This window comes from Ochlerotatus camptorhynchus, unplaced genomic scaffold, assembly GCF_037179485.1.
Source record: "Ochlerotatus camptorhynchus isolate MF236.1 unplaced genomic scaffold, CSIRO-AGI_Acam_v1.1 ptg000042l, whole genome shotgun sequence".
NCBI lineage: Eukaryota > Metazoa > Arthropoda > Insecta > Diptera > Culicidae > Ochlerotatus > Ochlerotatus camptorhynchus.
The window spans coordinates 77131-95422 of NW_027040533.1; the positions used below are offsets into that span (position 1 = coordinate 77131).

Here is an 18292-nt window from a genome sequence, read left to right on the forward strand (position 1 = left end):
CTAACTGGTAGAGGAAACATTCCTCTACCTGTTGGTGTCATGAATTTTCACGAGATATCGACGGCTAAAGCCATTGTTTACAAATGCAACTACGCCCCTTTGAAATGTTGGCACTGAATTGATCAGTGTCAATTTTCCGTTTATTACTAATAAGATACTTCGACAGTGAGCATGCATAAGGGCGAATACGCGATGATCGATTCTCTTCATCGATTTTCTCTTTGCATTGCTACAGCTAAGCGAAACAATTTTCTAGAATTTGTTCAATGCAGAGTAGTAACAGGTTGTATTGGCTGTCAAAAGAAACAGCAAAAGCACCGAGAAACGTTAAATCTAGCGAGTTATTAACAAAAGAGAAAATCGACGAAGAGAATCGATCATCGCGTATAGGCCCTTATGCATGCTCTCTGTCGACTTTTTCAGTTCATGTTTCAAACTAACTCTTTCTTTGAAAATTTGGTGGCCCTGAAAAGAGCCGTTTTGATGTTTTATGGCCCTCAATGGGACCGTTTTGGTGATGTGGTTGGTTTAAGGGGAATTATTTTTGTCGCCCTGAAAAGGACGGTTTTCGTTCGATGTCTTCTGTCGAGCGGCAAGCAAATTACCTGGCCCTAGGCAAAAGTGTAGCCTTAATATAATTAATAGATCACGTATGATCTGATGAGTTGATCTCAAGCAGGTATCTCTGAACCTTTCCACGATAAAACTCTCCGTTCTTCTAATGTCTGAATTCCAGCCAGGAGGTGGATCTCAGAATTTCTAGTTCGCAGGGGACTGTTTAGGATCATCCTAAGGATCTTGTTCTGGATCCTTTGGAGTTTGAGGTGATGGCATTTGGCGCAACTCTCCCAGGTTGGCATACCGTACTCGATTACGGGAAGGATGATTTGTTTGTACACAGCAAGCTTATTTTTCAGGGACAGGGTAGCCGGCACCGGTGGTGTAGTGGTAAGCGTGACTGCTTTCTAACACCGCGATGGGTCTGGGTTCAATCCCAGCCGAGGTCGGGGGAATTTTTCTGAGGCATAAAAATCTCTGGTCACGTTTTCCTTCGAAAGGGAAGTAAAGCCGTTCGTCCCGGCCCATGTGTGTTGATGAATGGATGCGATATCCTACACAGGTGTGGAAGCTGCCCTTCTGCACATTCGATTGCCGTCAATGGATGGCAATCGATGTCCGTCGGTGATTGGCACTAGATTGCGGAACAGAGACCAACGTTAAATAAAGGAAAGAAGAAGAAGAAGCTACAGGGTAGACCTCCTAATGATGAGTGGATACAGTGATCTTATTAAGGCTCTGAACCATTTGGTGGATTATTTTAACTTTTGACCTGGCCGGAACAAAGCTCTTCACCAGCACGAAGCTGCAAAGAGAATCCAAATGTTATTTTTCCTGTCATTTTAGTAAACACTGATCGAATTCCACTCCGTTATTCGGAGTTAGTATAATTTTGACGAAAATTTTAATCTAACCAATGTATAAATTTTGAAAAACCATAAAATGCATAAAATTTAATCTATATTCGTTTTGTAATATTTTTGAGTGAACACGTCCGATTATTAGTTGTACGCTGGGGGAACCCTATCCCAACCACATATAGATGCTCCATAGCTCACATGATTTTGACGTTTTTGGACAATCTGACACTTTTGACATACTGAAAGCGGTAAAACTGGTAAAACTGACGGAGGTACGACCATAGAGGTAACTCTAAGACCACTGGGTCCCGAAGAAAATCATTATTATTTTTGGCTCACTCAGTACCAGAACAACGGTCCCAAGCAGTCCCAAGCTATTTCACTCACCCCTGCATGTTCTGCATGAATCCACACACCCCTGATGTTATCTGTCAAACTTTCATAGCGAATCAAAACAAACATAGTGTAGTAATAGAATTTCAACTAGAATAGGGTACGTTAATCGTTTGCTTGGGACCAATAGGCTACTAAAGTGGTGAGCCAATTTAAAATCGTTAGTTTCGTATTGATTGTTGGTACGACAGAACATGAAAGCTTAAGGCCGGCGCACAATGCATACGTTTTCGGGTTTTTTGACAGATAATGCATGGGCTAACCACAGACAAACAGACATAACACATTGAATATTTCTCACTGTGAAACATCGTCGCTAAAACATTACCGCCATCTGTTGAATACACAGTGGTGGGTAGTACACTGAATAGATGGCGGTAGTGTGTAAACGTCAAACGCAAGGGAATTGACTATGCGCGCCACAGGTGGCGGTACTACCAACTAGGATACTTTTAAATCGACCGTTAAATGCTTGTTCGATGAACAACTTGCGAGTATTATGTCTGTTTGTCTGTGGGCTAACTGTCAAAAAACCTGAAAACGTATCTATTGTGCGCCGGCCTTTACTCTTTCATCACACTTGCATCGCAGTACTGAATGCTAGAAAGAGTAGTGTGTTGCAGCGAAGACAACAAATCAAAAAGACTGGCAACATTGCCAAAATCCAAGCGACAGATACAGTAGCGCTGCGCTTGAGTGAAGGTGGAAGCAACGCATAGAAAAATGAGCAAATACACAAATCCTTCGTCTGAAGATGTAATCTTTGCTATCAAATTCGTTCGAAGCATTTACCTTTGTGCGGCAGATGACGCGATTGGACCTGTCTCATAGCGTTCGTATGAGAAAATGGAAGAGTTGTCAGTCTTCTTGATTTGTTGTCTTCGGTTGCAGGTTGCAGTTAGAGTCGGTGTATAAGAGCAACCGTAACGGTACGCTGCTAAACTCATTTTAGCAGCCCTCATCATAGCGCAGCTACCGTATCGGGGGTTGCCATACGAGTAACTAAAATAGCAGTCGGCTTCTCGGTGAGAAGCGCGTTACCAAATTTAGCAGCGCGGGAGAAAGGTTGCTATTCGTAGAAATGTCAAAATGCTCACTACCGGTACGGACTACGGCGAGTAAATTGATAACCGCGATAGCAGCGACCGGTGTGGAGAAGAGTGATTAAACTAAAATGAGAGCGCTGTGCGCTGTTAAAATAGTCGCGCAAATGACAACGACCGTTACGGTTGCTCTAATGAGTCACGCCAAGAGTGAAGCCAAGTCTACCTATTGAACTGTCAAACCGGCTACCTATCGTGCAAAGTACACAAACATTACGATCCTATGAAAGATCAACGAAAGGTATTGCAATAAAATATAAAATATAATCGTAGAAATGATCATAAACACGCAGTGAGCAATAAATTGTCATGGGATACGTTTGGTAATGATCACTTATGAGAATTTCTACTATTTTTGTTTAAGATAATTTTAATAAATCACTGATATAATGATTTACTACAGCCGCTATTTTTTTTCTCGCTGGAAGTCATTTGAAGTTGATGTAGAAGTCCTCTGATGCCAAGTGAAAAGAAAGGGAATCTTTCGAAAACCGTGATGTGAGTTCAACTGTTTTTCTCTTGGCGTGACATACACCGACTCTAGTTGCAGTCATCCTCACCCGCTATATTCATCACATTGATGTGAGCTCCGGCGAAATTCGTGATTGTTACCCTCGTGGTTGTACATTAAAGAATTATGAACTGATATTTTGTATAATAACTGAATACATGTTGCTTTATTGAAATACAGTGTCCCAGAGTCCATTTCACGCATGTTATCTTATAATTCACCTACCCTATTCCATTCGTTTCAGAATGTTTGTTGTAATTTTCAAAGGTTTCCACTCTCTGGTCTTTAGCTGTTAAATCGAAAGGCAGGTGGCTACATGTTAGTCTCCCTAATAGAGCGGATCCACTGTATTAAAAAAACCAATCCGTACGCAGCCGAACTTATGTTTTCATCGAGTCCCCTCGCGCTCGAGTAATATTTGCTTCTGTCATTTTCTTGTGTAATTTTTTCGAAAGAAAGAGCGCCCGGTCGCGGAAGAAAATGTGAATTTTATCAAAATTATTATTGAAACCTATCGAACCAAAAATTTTCTAACTGCATGTTTTAATAAGTACATTGCCGCAAAAGTATTGAAGCACCAAAAAGTGCATTATCTAGTACAAAAACACAAGAAAAATGTCCAAACTCTTTGCTCGTGTTGTTTCGCAACAGACCAAAACCTTTCTTCATCCCAAAAGCATTACACGAAGCTGGTTAAATGGACCTACCCTCCGCGGGGCAGCTACCAGCCGTGCTAATGATCCGATGAAGGGCAAAGGTCCAATCACTTGGAAAAGTTTTGCATTGATAGCTACTGCGGGCTTGGGCAGTCTTGGTTTCATGTGGTACGTGAAAGATGAGAAAGAGCAAGGTAGGTATCATTTACTGGAAATTTTGATGTTTATCAAGGTGCCTAACTAAAAACTGTTATTTGTAGCTTTGTTAAAAGAAAGAAAGCGCCAACTAGGTAAAGCTGCCATCGGAGGTTCCTGGGAATTGGTTGATTCCGATGGAAAGATTCGCAAATCGGCAGATTTTGCTGGTCAGTGGCTTTTGATCTATTTTGGATTTACACACTGTCCCGACATCTGTCCGGACGAACTGGAGAAGATGGCAGCGGTGGTTGATGGATTGGAAAAGATGGAGGAGGCCGAACTGATTCAACCTCTCTTTATCACGGTTGACCCACAACGAGATACAAAAGAAGCAGTCGGAAAGTATGTGAAGGAGTTCCACCCGAAACTGTTGGGCCTGACGGGAACCGTGGAACAGGTAGCTAAGGTATGCAAAGCTTTCCGGGTGTATTTTAGCGCCGGTCCAAAGGACCAAGACGAAGATTACATAGTGGACCACACAATCATTATGTATCTTGTGGATCCCAATGGACAGTTTGTAGATTACTATGGACAGAATCGTGATAAGGAACAGATTAAGAATTCTATTGTCATCAACATGGCAAAGTTTAAACAGATGCACAAAAAGTCTTGGTTCTAAAAATTGACGAACTGCTTCACAAATACTATTTGCACTTGTATATTACTTATTGATCCTCGTGGATTTAGAAATAAACGCCATGTTTAGACAGACAAGGTACACAACATGTTATCTTACCAGTTTTCAATCAAAGCCGAAACTTTTCCTAGAGACTTTAGCAATCATCAAATGCTGTGAAGCGCCAAAATTGCAAACGTTGTATAGTAAAAAAATGCACGAATAAAATCAAATTTTGTTCTATTAGTTTGATGACTTTGAAGTATCAAAAGGACGCTAAGTAACACTACACATATCCTGAAGAATGTGTGTTGGAGGTTGAGCTGTAACAGCAGAGCGTTTAGTGTGTCGATAGAAACTTGATGATTTTTGGATGATTTTGAAGTAGCAGCTGGACTTAAGTGACTATTGGTCTCTTTTGAATATATTGAGGGATTGAATTGCAATAACAGGGAGTCTGGGATGTTTATATTAATTTTATAATTGTTTGTATAGCTTAAAAGTAATTTGTGTGGATGAAAAGCATCAGGAGGGCGCATGGGGTGTGAACTCAAAATCATTGGAGGGCATGCCTCCCCTTGCGCACGCCACTGGTCGCAAGGTGTTCGTTTTCTTCTCGTTCTCAAAGGATAAGCAGGTATAAGAGAAGTTTAAGGCCGTAACAGAGCGGCAAACTATACGAAAGATGAATATGCTGAGAACGGAAAATTAAATCACAGACAAACTAATACTTTTAACACAGACCTACAGACATAACATATTGAATATTTCTCACTGTAAAACATCGTCGCTAAAACATTAACGCCATCTGTTGAGTACACTGTAGTGAGCACTACACTGAACAGATGGCGGTAGTGTGTAAACGTCAAACGCAAGGAAATTGACTATGCGCTCCACAGGTGGTGGTACTACCAACTACGATACTATTAAATTATCCGTTAAATGCTTGTTTGATGAACAACTTGCGAGTGTTATGTCTGTTTGTCTGTGCTTTTAATTTACCCAAAGTTCTGCACTACACTCTGAAAAATCTTCACGTCCTATTGACGTGAAAACATAGGTGGTTTTCGTCCACCCTATTTTTCACGTAACTTTTACCGGAATTGCACGTAGCCGATCAAAATTCAGCTTCAATTATCTACGTGATTAGTCAGGTAAATAAGACCTGATTTCCACGTACTGCTTACGTGAAATGGGGGTGAACTCTACTGGACATCTGGTAACTTTTACGTGACATTCCGTTTGGTTTAAAATGCTTTTCATGTAATTTGTATGTGAATTTTTAATAAGAATAATCGGAAGTATATATAGAACCAGCCAATACACAGCAAAAAAAATGTAATATCGATCAACGTAATTCACTGATAATTGTATGAAATAATGATGTAATAGCAAAAAGCAGATACAATATTACATCAATGGATGTAATTTTGTTCGCAAAATCGATGTACATCGTACAATGTGATATTACACAACCGATGGATTGACCTGGTTGCAGCAGTTTCGATGTAATATTCAACAACTTTTTTTGCTGTGTATTATGCAATTTTATCGGGAAGATATAAATTTCACGTGTTTAAATTAATACTTATATCTATTCATAAAATTGTGAAATATTGACTAATTGATTATTATAAGGTAGAAACGTGTATGAGTTTTTTTTTTATTTCTGACAAAATATTAACAATTGTTGCAGACTCAAAATGCTGATGTCACCGTCTGAAATTATAAAACTAGAAAAAGGCTACATATAATCATAAATAAATTAATATAAAAGAATCTAATTGCCGTCCAACATTTGAAACACGCGCTGAGGAATTTTGAAACTTTGAGGAGTTCTTCCACCACGCTCGGTGACGCCATCTTTGATTTTTTTGCGTACCTGTAAATCACGTAAATCTCGTTTCACGGAAATATCGAAGTCCCAAACACACAAACACAAATACACTAAATCTGTTTACGTGAATATACGGTCAATTTCACCAACATTTTTAGTGGACACACTGAAAAAAGTTTTCACTTAGTTTCTATTAGGAACGCACATAGTATTTTTCTAAAAACAAAAACAATGATTTTTACCTGAATATCACACAGAAACAAAATCCATTGGCAAAAATACTATATTGATGGTTTAAATTAAATACTTCCACCAATAGATTTGTGCAGAAACGAAATTCATTTAATTTTACTATTGTTTCTATCAAAACTACTATGCCGTTTGAGTAAGCATAGTAGTTTTGACAGATTGGTAGTAAATTTGATTATATTTTTAGTCAACTATACTGAAATCATGGTAGATTTAACGGCATTAAGCGTAGTTATACTGAAAATAAGTGTTTTCTGCAAAATAGTATTCCTAACTATGGTCTTTGTTTCAGCTTTAGAAATTCCACAGACAAACAGACATAACACGTTGAATATTTCTCACTGTAAAACATCGTCGCAAAAACATTACCGCCATCTGTTGAGTACACTGTGGTGGGTAGTACCACAAACGTAGTGACAGACGGAGCGGCTCGAAAACTTTGGTGACTAACCTGCTATTGCAATTTTTCAGTGTACCACATGGCAACACCACTACTACTGGATTGAACCACATGGCAACACTACTACACAGCAAAAAAAAATGTAATATCGATCAACGTAATTCAAGCTGATGTATGAAATAATGATGTAATAGCAAAAAGTAGATACAATATTACATCAATGGATGTAATTTTGTTCGCAAAATCGATGTACATCGTACAATGTGATATTACACAACCGATGGATTGACCTGGTTGCATCAGTTTCGATGTAATATTCAACAACTTTTTTTGCTGTGTACTGGATTGAACTAGCATTTTCACCAAATGTACTGGAATGTTTAGGTTCTATCTCTTTCACTCTACTCAAAACTGAAATGCATAAAAAAATGACAAAATGATACGCACTCTTTGCACACTGTCAAAGAATCATTGTACACAAAATCAACTTTGTTCAAATCAAAACAAAAAAACTAACCCATCTGGTGGATGATGGCATAAGCTTCCAAGAAAATTCTATTACAGTGAACCACATTATTTAAATGGATTTCTTTGCCAGTTAGTCGTCTGTCACTTCGTTTGTGGTAGTACCATAGAGGTAACTCTAAGACCACTGGGTCCCGAAGAAAATCATTATTATTTTTGGCTCACTCAGTACCAGAACAACGGTCCCAAGCTATTTCACTCACCCCTGCATGTTCTGCATGAATCCACACACCCCTGATGTTATCTGTCAAACTTTCATAGCGAATCAAAACAAACATAGTGTAGTAATAGAATTTCAACTAGAATAGGGTACGTTAATCGTTTGCTTGGGACCAATAGGCTACTAAAGTGGTGAGCCAATTTAAAATCGTTAGTTTCGTATTGATTGTTGGTAGTACCATAGAGGTAACTCTAAGACTAGTAGGTCCCGAAGAAAATCATTATTATTTTTGGCTCACTCAGTACCAGAACAACGGTCCCAAGCAGTCCCAAGCTATTTCACTCACCCCTGCATGTTCTGCATGAATCCACACACCCCTGATGTTATCTGTCAAACTTTCATAGCGAATCAAAACAAACATAGTGTAGTAATAGAATTTCAACTAGAATAGGGTACGTTAATCGTTTGCTTGGGACCAATAGGCTACTAAAGTGGTGAGCCAATTTAAAATCGTTAGTTTCGTATTGATTGTTGGTAGTACGCTGAACAGATGGCGGTAGTGTGTGAACGTCAAACGCAAGGGAATTGACTATGCGCGCCACAGGTGGCGGTACTACCATAGAGGTAACTCTAAGACCAGAAGGTCCCGAAGAAACGAGCTCAACTTCTAACTAACGATTATAAATTGGCTCACTACTTGACTAGCCTATTGGTCCCAAGTAAACGATTAACGTATCCTATTCTAGTCGAAATTCTACTACTACACAATGTTTGTTTTGATTCGCTATGAAAGTTTGACAGATAAAATGAGGGGTTATTGGTTTTTCCCAAGTTTCGAGGGGTGAATCGATTAGGTTGGGACCGAAGATAGTACCAGAGCTGAGCCAAAAAGTTGAGCACGTTTCTTCGGGACCTTCTGGTCTTAGAGTTATCTCTATGGTAGAAGCAACAATCAATACGAAACTAACGATTTTAAATTGGCTCACCACTTTAGTAGCCTATTGGTCCCAAGCAAACGATTAACGTACCCTATTCTAGTCGAAATTCTAGTACTACACAATGTTTGTTTTGATTCGCTATGAATGTTTGACAGATAAAATGAGGGGTTATTGGTTTTTCCTATGTTTCGAGGGGTGATTCGACAAGCTTGGGACCGAAGATAGTACCAGAGGTGAGCCAAAAAGTTGAGCACGTTTCTTCGGGACAGTGTTGGAAAAATCATTTTCAAAAAAAGTTCTATCACAGCTCATTGCAGAGATAAATCCCAAAGGAACTTCTCACAAAAAGTTCGCGAACGAAAGATGAAAAAAAGTTCATGAAAGCGTAGAGCGAGAGAAATTTTCATTTCGTATCGCGAAAGATCTTTCGTCCCTCCATCTCACATCATTTCACACGTACTCGTGATTCGAACCAACCAAATATCCCCTCAGCTTTGTTCTTTTTTTCCAGCGAGTAAAGGTCTGTTTGTTTTCTTCTCGTTCTCCGATATTTTTCGCATCCTTCACATTAAATACCATTTCCAGAGAACTTTGAGATTTGGGCGTAATTGCTTTTGTAAACAAACACGTCATTCAGCGATTTCTCACGAATCAAAGCACAATCTAGCGAACTATACTATACCAAATGAATCATTCCTCTACCTGTCTGTGTTGTTAGTTTTTTAGATTGAACTTTAATTCACGAGAAATCGGCGAATTAAGTGTGTGTTTACAAAAGAAATTACGCCCTAATCTCAAAGTTTTCCGGATTTATTTATAGTTTTAGTTCTCAATGCAACCAGCTAATAGTAGATACTTGTAACCAGTGCTGTAAATTTTCATATCATTCGATTGAAGATGAACCACTACAACCATAGAGGTAACTCTAAGACCACTGGGTCCCGAAGAAAATCATTATTATTTTTGGCTCACTCAGTACCAGAACAACGGTCCCAAGCAGTCCCAAGCTATTTCACTCACCCCTGCATGTTCTGCATGAATCCACACACCCCTGATGTTATCTGTCAAACTTTCATAGCGAATCAACATAGTGTAGTAATAGAATTTCAACTAGAATAGGATACGTTAATCGTTTGCTCGGGACCAATAGGCTACTAAAGTGGTGAGCCAATTTAAAATCGTTAGTTTCGTATTGATTGTTGCTACAACCATTCAATCAATTCTGTGTAAACGAATTCTCACATGACCATAATTTGAAGAGCCCCTTTCTCATTCGAAGCTCATTGTCACTGTCAATTGAGTCACTCAGTATCATTTGATATACGACAGTGGAGTTGGAAGAAATCCAGGAAAATGGTCCCGAACAGACAAGTCGACCCGATGTCGGATCAATGTAAGGCTAATTTAAGGTCGATGTCGACCCAATGTCGTGTTAATGTCGGGTCAATTTTGGGTTTATGTCGGGTCAATGTCGGGTCAACATCGGGTTGGGGTTTGATAGAAGTCAGGTTGGTGTCGGGTTGGCTTAGCTTTTTCGCCGGAATGTCGACCAGAGCTCCGTTTGTGTGTAGGTTACACTCAATCGAATGATATATAGCGTTTCTCAAATGAGAATGATCCATGCCTTCGTCAAATGACTAAGCAACTGATATCACCCATTCGGAGGAGGTCCCCTTTGATAGCGAATAGCTACTTTTCTCATTTTCATCAAAAATGTTCAAATGATTTTGAGAATTTACAGCACTGGTAAAAGCACAGTGAAAAAGTTCACCACCACCTATATTCCCAACCATCCCCCTGCATATAATTATTGCATAAGAGCTTACAGGAACGATATTACGAACACTAGTGATGAGAGGAGCCATGCATTAACTGTATTTCGTGAAAATGAGGATACATTAGGCGCTCCTCCTTCCGCAACCCCCTATCCTGAGGAACGGTTTTAATATAAAAATTGCTAGTCACAAAATCTTACACTACCCTCCCCGTTCCTCGTTAATGTCGCGTTGACACTTGTGCTGATTCATTCATTTTTTTTTCCAGAAACCAATGCACCAATCAATCAGTTGCACAAAACTGTTCACATCATCCTGATAACGGCTCCTTTAAACAACAGGCGCCAGTAGACAGCCAGGTACCAGACTTATCAGTCTTTAGAGATTGTATTGATTTACTCGGGATAGCTTTCTGTCTATAATCTTTCCCTTGTGAAATGTGCAGTGCAATTTTCAAGAACGAATGTGGTGTAAAGAGATAGAGAGAAAAAATGATCTGATATTTTTCGTATCCTCACGTTGGTGATTCGAGTTAAAAAAGTTCGCGATATCTCATTCTCTCATCCCAGAAAGTTCGCTCAGGAAATATTAGAGTGTGAAACTAGTGAGGGAAAGTTCCCAAGAGAAAATGTATCGCAAGCGAAAATGATATTTTGGTGAGAATTCCATCACTGCTTCGGGACCTACTTGTCTTAGAGTTACCTCTATGGTACCAGAGCTGTGCCAAAAAGTTGAGCACGTTATTTCTTGACCTTCTAGTCTTAGAGTTACCTCTATGGTACAACCAACGTACAACAGTGAACTTTGTATGTCTGTCGGATGAATTGAGTGAACAGTAATGTTTATTTACTTTGCTTGTATGGTTCAGCGTTTGACGGTTCGTTTGGTTCTTCTTGCTTCAGTCTATGCGTGTCTCTATTCAACGTCTCTGATGCTGACCAGGATGAAAATGTCTTTCAAACTGGAGAGCATTGATACAGAACAACAGGCTGTCTGGGTAAAAATGGAGGCTCTAGACGAAGTAATAGCACAAACGAAGTGACAGACGACTAACTGGCGAAGAAATCCATTAAAATAATGTGGTTCACTGTAATAGAATTTTCTTGGAAGCTTGTGCCATCATCCACCAGATGGGTTAGTTTTTTTGTTTTGATTTGAACAAAGTTGATTTTGTGTACAATGATTCTTTGACAGTGTGCAAAGAGTGTATCATTTTGTCATTTTTTTATGCATTCCAGTTTTGAGTAGAGTGAAAGAGATAGAACCAAAACATTCTAATACATTTGGTGAAAATGCTAGTACAATCTAGTAGTAGCAAGTAGTAGCATAGAGGTAACTCTAAGACAAGTAGGTCCCGAAGAAACGTGCTCAACTGTTTGGCTCACCTCTGGTACTATCATGTAATAGTGTTGGTAATAGCTTATGTATGTAAGAACGCTTCAGTTAAACAAAAGCATGGTTTCTGTTTATGGTAATGTTTTTCTTTTCTTAAGTTACTGTCCTAATATTATACAGTATCATACACGAACTATATTAGAAATGATGCAACCATATCACATAAAGTTGGAGTGATGCCCGAATAGGTGGTTAGACACTTTTATGGTTATTTGCTATGTGGGTGTTACTTTTCCCAGCAACGTGTTCTGCTGAAAGATCTTTTTCACCAACGATAATAAAAATACGAAATTCTGAACTAGTTACAATAATCCATCAAGGTAGACTGAATCACTGGTAAGCTGTAACTCGGATTAACTTTTAAAACCGACCGTTTGAATGATTTGCAAAATGTTTGCTTAGAGTCGTGTTGATTAACTCTGACATCAAAGCAGCCGGACATTCTTGATCGGGATTAAATCCGAGGTAATACCGGTTGGAGCTTACTACTATTATGAATGATTATCAATAGAGGACAAGGGTGATAATTATAGATATAACGTGTTAAGCTAACATTTTATTTCTTGTAAAAAATTAGTAGATTGCAAGAATTTTCCTTTGTCCATGATTTGTCCTACCCATATATCTGAGCGTGGATGCGCCTCTGCAGACAGAATAAGAGAATGATTTTTTTAAGGTGAAATTCGTTCTTGCAAATCCCTCTCCCTTGGTTTGTTTTCCGTGCTGAGCACCAATGCTACCGACGCCAGGGAGGCAGCTCTCACACCTGGACCCTACCAATCGACCCATCAACTCATGAACCGGGGACCAACGGCTTTACTTCCCTTCCGAAGGAAAGCGTGATCAGAGATGTTATACCTCAGAACATCCTGGCGGCGCCGACTGGGATTGAACCCGGGCCCGGTGGGGTGAGAGGTAATCACGCTTACCACTACACCACCGGCGCCGCTTCTTGCAAATCCCTATCCAAATAAGATAAACAATATTAAGCATGATCGACCACTCGCGGCTGCTACTATATTACCAAATAAGCCAAACAATATTCTAGATAAAAAGATATTTATTAACTCCACTGCCGTAATTCTATTGACAATTACACAGGCTGTCATATTCTACAGTACATAGTGTTAACAAAATTACGACCGGATCTTTACTCTGGATTTATGCTGAATAATTTTATTCGATATTTACATTAACAAACATAATCGTATTGCTAATCTGGCATACAAGCCGTTTACCTTTTGCCGTCAGATTGAACCTGTTGGAAAATTTCGACGATTAAAAAAATAAATGTATTATAATAAAGATACTCTCCATACAGGTCCATAATTCTATACTTCTGCACCTCTTATGCAAGAAAGATAACGAAAAATATGAAAAACAATATTAGAATGCCAAATATCTTAATCATTAACCAGCGGTTCTTTGTCACCGATTGGAAGTATTTCAAAATTTCCCCATGGGCTGCTTCTACGTTCAATTCTACATCTTGTAAGTTGGTATCAATTCGCTCAACCATTTCTTCCTGCTCTTTGACCATATGGGCCAATTGTTGGAAAATTCCACCGAGCTCAACAATCGTACTTTCGATGTTCTGCATGGTTTCGGCACGTTCCTGCACATAGCTATCGGATTCGTCGTAGAGCACCATCTGCTGTTGCTGCTGAAGGAGCGGAGCGCGTTCCGAAGCGGATCCACCGGAGGCATTCATATCGATACTGATTTGGTCCTGTTGCTCCTGAAGCAATAAACTACCCTGTGTAGAGCCGCGCATTGTCGAGGGTGGTAAACTGCTAGAGATGGGCCCTTGGCTGAACTACAATTTGATTATGTGTTACTAGATCCCTAAACAATAACTGAAACTTTACCAACACTTTTACCTGATCGCGCCGATTCTTTTGCTGTTTGAGATTTTCGGTTCGCACCTCCAGTACCTGCTTAAAATCGGAACTCATATTGGCCAGCTTGGCCTGTAAAGCAACCACCATATTTGAGGAATGTGAAAGCAAGTGCTTCCCTGTGGTAGATTTACGTTGTGATTTGGAAACTTCCTGTAGTCGTGCTATTTGCTGATTCAAGGAATTCAAGTCACCCTTTATGATATACGTAAGCTCTTGAATCTCTGCCGGTCGATCATCAAATAGGGTTTTCCGTTTTGCCACTAAAATGATGTCATAATTCAGGCATGTATAGATTATTAAACTCTACGCTACTTACACAGTGTTAACTTTTCCAGTTTAGCATACGTGCTAGCAATATTTTTTCCTATGTGTTTAGCAATCATCATAAACTCAGAATAGCTTTGTAGCTGTTTAGCTTTCCGTGGATCGCGTACATTGACCGCTCGCTGAATGTTCCTGCCCTGTAGCGATCGAATCGCATTGGTAAATTCTGTACTACGATCGCGCGCCGTCATGATGAACTCTGGTTCGTTCTCTTTGTCGTCCTCTTCGAAGAGAAGAAAAGCTTTTTCAGGTGTTGTCTGCTCCCGTTGCTTTGGCTGGCTTCCGAATGAGCTGGGATTTATGACACTGGAGAGGAATTTCTGCGGTATCGAAGGTAACCAGCTGGTTCCACTTGCTGGCGGATATTTAGGTTTTTCCACGTAATCTTCCCCTTGGTGATTGTTTGCGTTTCCGATAGTAACTACTGAAAATGGTTCATTTGCTTCCTCTGGACCGAAACGACGTCTAGCTCTTGATTGCATCTCATAATCATCACCACTAATCAAAACATTCAAGGCTCTAGGCTATCACAATGGAGCTGCTTTCTATCTGGAACAAACTTGATGATGACGGTAGTTTTATTACTTCACGTTACGTTTAAATAAGCAGGCATCAATCACAGTTGGAAAATATTAAGGAAAATAAATTGTGAAATCAAGCTAAATATTTAAAAAATGCAATTTTTCAATCGTTTTCCAGGGAAAATGACGTGGAATCGAAAAATATTTTTTTAATGAAAAATTATTGACAGATTGTTGACTGACAGTTCTTCATGCGCACCAATGCCTCTGGATCTGGAGCTACATAAATACTGTATGAGTGCGTATGGCTGCGCACTTCGACGCATTACCGGTTGATTTTGGCACCAGATGTCGTTAGTAAAAAAAGTTACGGCGATTTATTTTGTACATTTCAGTGTCAACATTTCAAAGGGGCGTAATTGCATTTGTAAACACTGGCTTTAGCCGTCGATTTCTCGTGAATAAAAGCTTACTCATGAAGATTAATGACACCAACAGGTAGAGGAATGTTTCCTTTACTAGCTAGCATTGTTAATTTGGAGGGATGGGTTTTTATTTGCGAGAAATCGATAGCTAAAGCCATTGGCTCTACTCATTGAAATTATTTTCCTGCACTGTGTTTTGCGAAAACCCATTAATGGGTATAAAAATACCCATTTCCGCTAAAAGTGCCCCTCCTCATTTAATAGGTAAACTATGGTTTACTCATAAATGGGTAAATGGGTGGTCTGTCAATAAATGGGTGTTTTTGACCCATTTTTTTACATTTTGTTTACCGTAAAATGGGTGAAAAATACCCATTTTTACAAATAGAGGATGTAAGCGCTTGGTTATTTGTCCTTGTGATATAAAAAAACTTTCTAATACATTGAAAATTAATGCAGATGTTCCGCTTAAATTTTACACGAAAGATTATAATACCATTTTGGATTATTTGTATTGACTTATCCGTAAGCCGAGCCGTAAGCCTCTCCAACGTTCGGATTCTAACATTTTTCGGAGATCGTCTATTGCAATCGCTAAATATGCTGCGGACAGAACCTGTTTGCATTCCCAATGAATCGGTGACGGAAATGAGACGATGAAATTTCGAAGTGTTTTTTCACCCATTAGTGGGTAAAAAATATATCCATAATTCAACCGTGAACTGATTCTTTAAATGGGCATTTTTTTTTTCACCCATTTTATGATTTCAGAATTCCCCCATTTTTTGACAGCTACACAGAAACAAAATCCATTGGCAAAAATACTATATTGATGGTTTAAATTAAATACTCCCACCAATAGATTTGTGCAGAAACGAAATTCATTTAATTTGACTAATTTTTCTATCAAAACTACTATACCGTTTGAGTCAGCATAGTAGTTTTGACAGAATGGTAGTAAATTTGATTATATTTATAGTCAACTATACTGAAATCATGGTAGATTTAACGGTATTAAGCGTAGTTATACTGAAAATAAGTGTTTTCTGCAAAATAGTATTCCTAACTATTATCTTTGTTTCAGTGTACATACATGGTTTGAAAATGGGTATTTTTACCCATTAATGGGTTTTCACGAAACACCGTGTGGAGGTACTACTAGTACACTGAAACAAAATCAATTGAAAAAAAAATATACTATATTGCTGGTTTAAATTAAATACCTTCACCAATAGATTTTTGCAGAAAACAATTTCATTTAATTTTACTATTATTTCTATCAAAATTACTATGCATTTTGAGCTAGTATAGTAGTTTTGCCAGAATCATAGTAAATTTGTTAAAATTCGTAGTCAACTATACTGGATTCATAGCAGATATAACGGTAATAAGCGTGGTTATATTGAAAATAAGTGTTTTCTGCAAAATAGTATTCCTAACTATAATCCTTACCGAGGTGCTCACAATTATTATACAAATAATGTTCATGCTGATAGTTTGTGATCATTTTTAAATCAAGGTTTAAAGCAAAATCCCCACCTCACATCTCGGTCAAATTATCACTCAACATAGTTTACCCAATTTTTGGTAGGTTCAGTTTCGACCGTTCTGGGTGGATTCAACTCAAATTTGGAGTGTTTTTAGATTGAATCATTTCAGTTAAAGAGCCTAAATTTATAAAGAGGCGACATGTCAAAATTGGAACAATCGATTGTCTGTCAAAGTCATAGGAAAAGTCAGTCCAATCGAGCAGAAGACCTGTCAAATGGATAAGATGTCGTCTCTTTATAAATTCAGGCTCTTTAATTTCAGTCACAGGGAGACCAGATCGAAAATGTAATGTCAGTGGTGTTGTCATTCTCCTCGTTATCATCGTTCGTTAAGCTTGTGCGGCACCATCATCTTCAGAGGAAAAATTGTCGAAAACATTATTCCCTTAAATTGGAGAATTTTGTTTTAAAATTGCTCTAAAATGACTCTTTATCATTTCGGCAACTGTATAGCACTAGTTTATGTGCCATATTATATGACCTATAAGTACTCAGGCTTGTTAGTATTCATAATCTATAGATTCTGTTGTTGAAAGTGTTAATGGTCATTTTGGGCTAATTCAATTATCTTCCATAAATGCAACAGATCGGAATATGGAGCCTTTTGGAAGTGCATTCAAGCCGGTGGAATCTACATTTTCACACAACTGTGTAAGATGTTGGTATTAGCCACATTCTTTCCAGACACGGATAGTTTCACAGGAGAAGGGCAGTTCAATGTGATTGCGGTGGGTTTCAGAGTATATGTAGATTAGACTTCAAGAAGGATCTAATGTTTAATTTTATCCAGGAATTTCTCCGATGCAGTGTTGACTTGGTAGATCTACTAGGATTGGCGTTTGTGCTTTCGAAAATCCCTGGAAAAGGACACAGCAAATTGATTACCGCTGGACTTGGCTGGGCCACTGCTGAGGTGATTCTATCACGTGGCTTGATGCTGTGGGTCGGAGCCCGTGGAGCGGAATTCTCGTGGATTTACATTCAGCGCTGCCTGGAATCGAATATTCTTTTGGTGCAACACCTAACCACTGCCACATTGCTGTGGCTGTTCTCTCGTCACGATCTCGACAAGAAGTTTGTTCCATTGGTTATTGTGCTGCTTGTTACCATTTCGTTCCGTGGGGTTTGGCTTGAAGGAACCCTTCAAGCTCTGTCCACTGGACCCTGGTTCGGACTTGCTCTGAAGGCTCTCGTCACTGCCTGCATCGGGTTCGTTACATTGCATGTATATTCTGGGTTGGCGCAGTCCATCGGTTTGTAAGAAGGTATGGTTAATGAGAGAGGTTTTTACATTCGTTCACGTAATTTATTTTCACTCAATTTCATTGTGAACCAGTTTTGACCAAATCTATTCAATAAACCGTGTTTAGTTTACCGTACATTACACATTGATTTAG

At 39.0% G+C, this 18292-nt stretch overlaps 3 protein-coding genes across 3 annotated transcripts; 2 read left to right on the forward strand and 1 right to left on the reverse strand.

Moving 5' to 3' along the window:
- The first annotated feature begins 3891 nt into the window (after positions 1-3891).
- On the forward strand, positions 3892-5008 carry LOC135713842 (protein SCO1 homolog, mitochondrial). Its single transcript, XM_065237078.1, has 2 exons — positions 3892-4275; positions 4342-5008. The coding sequence occupies exons 1-2, from the start codon at positions 4041-4043 to the stop codon at positions 4896-4898; spliced, it is 792 nt and encodes a 263-aa protein (XP_065093150.1). The 5' UTR covers positions 3892-4040; the 3' UTR covers positions 4899-5008.
- An 8309-nt stretch (positions 5009-13317) lies between these two features.
- On the reverse strand, positions 13318-15097 carry Syx5 (syntaxin 5). Its single transcript, XM_065237079.1, has 3 exons — positions 14392-15097; positions 14055-14335; positions 13318-13990 (listed from the first exon to the last, which is right to left on the reverse strand). Exons 1-3 carry the CDS (start codon positions 14879-14881, stop codon positions 13523-13525), a joined length of 1239 nt encoding a protein of 412 aa, XP_065093151.1. The 5' UTR covers positions 14882-15097; the 3' UTR covers positions 13318-13522.
- A 2125-nt stretch (positions 15098-17222) lies between these two features.
- Positions 17223-18257, forward strand: LOC135713981 (BOS complex subunit TMEM147). The gene is made up of 3 exons (XM_065237227.1): positions 17223-17394; positions 17482-17623; positions 17686-18257. The coding sequence occupies exons 1-3, from the start codon at positions 17318-17320 to the stop codon at positions 18154-18156; spliced, it is 690 nt and encodes a 229-aa protein (XP_065093299.1). The 5' UTR covers positions 17223-17317; the 3' UTR covers positions 18157-18257.
- The last annotated feature ends 35 nt before the right edge of the window (positions 18258-18292 follow it).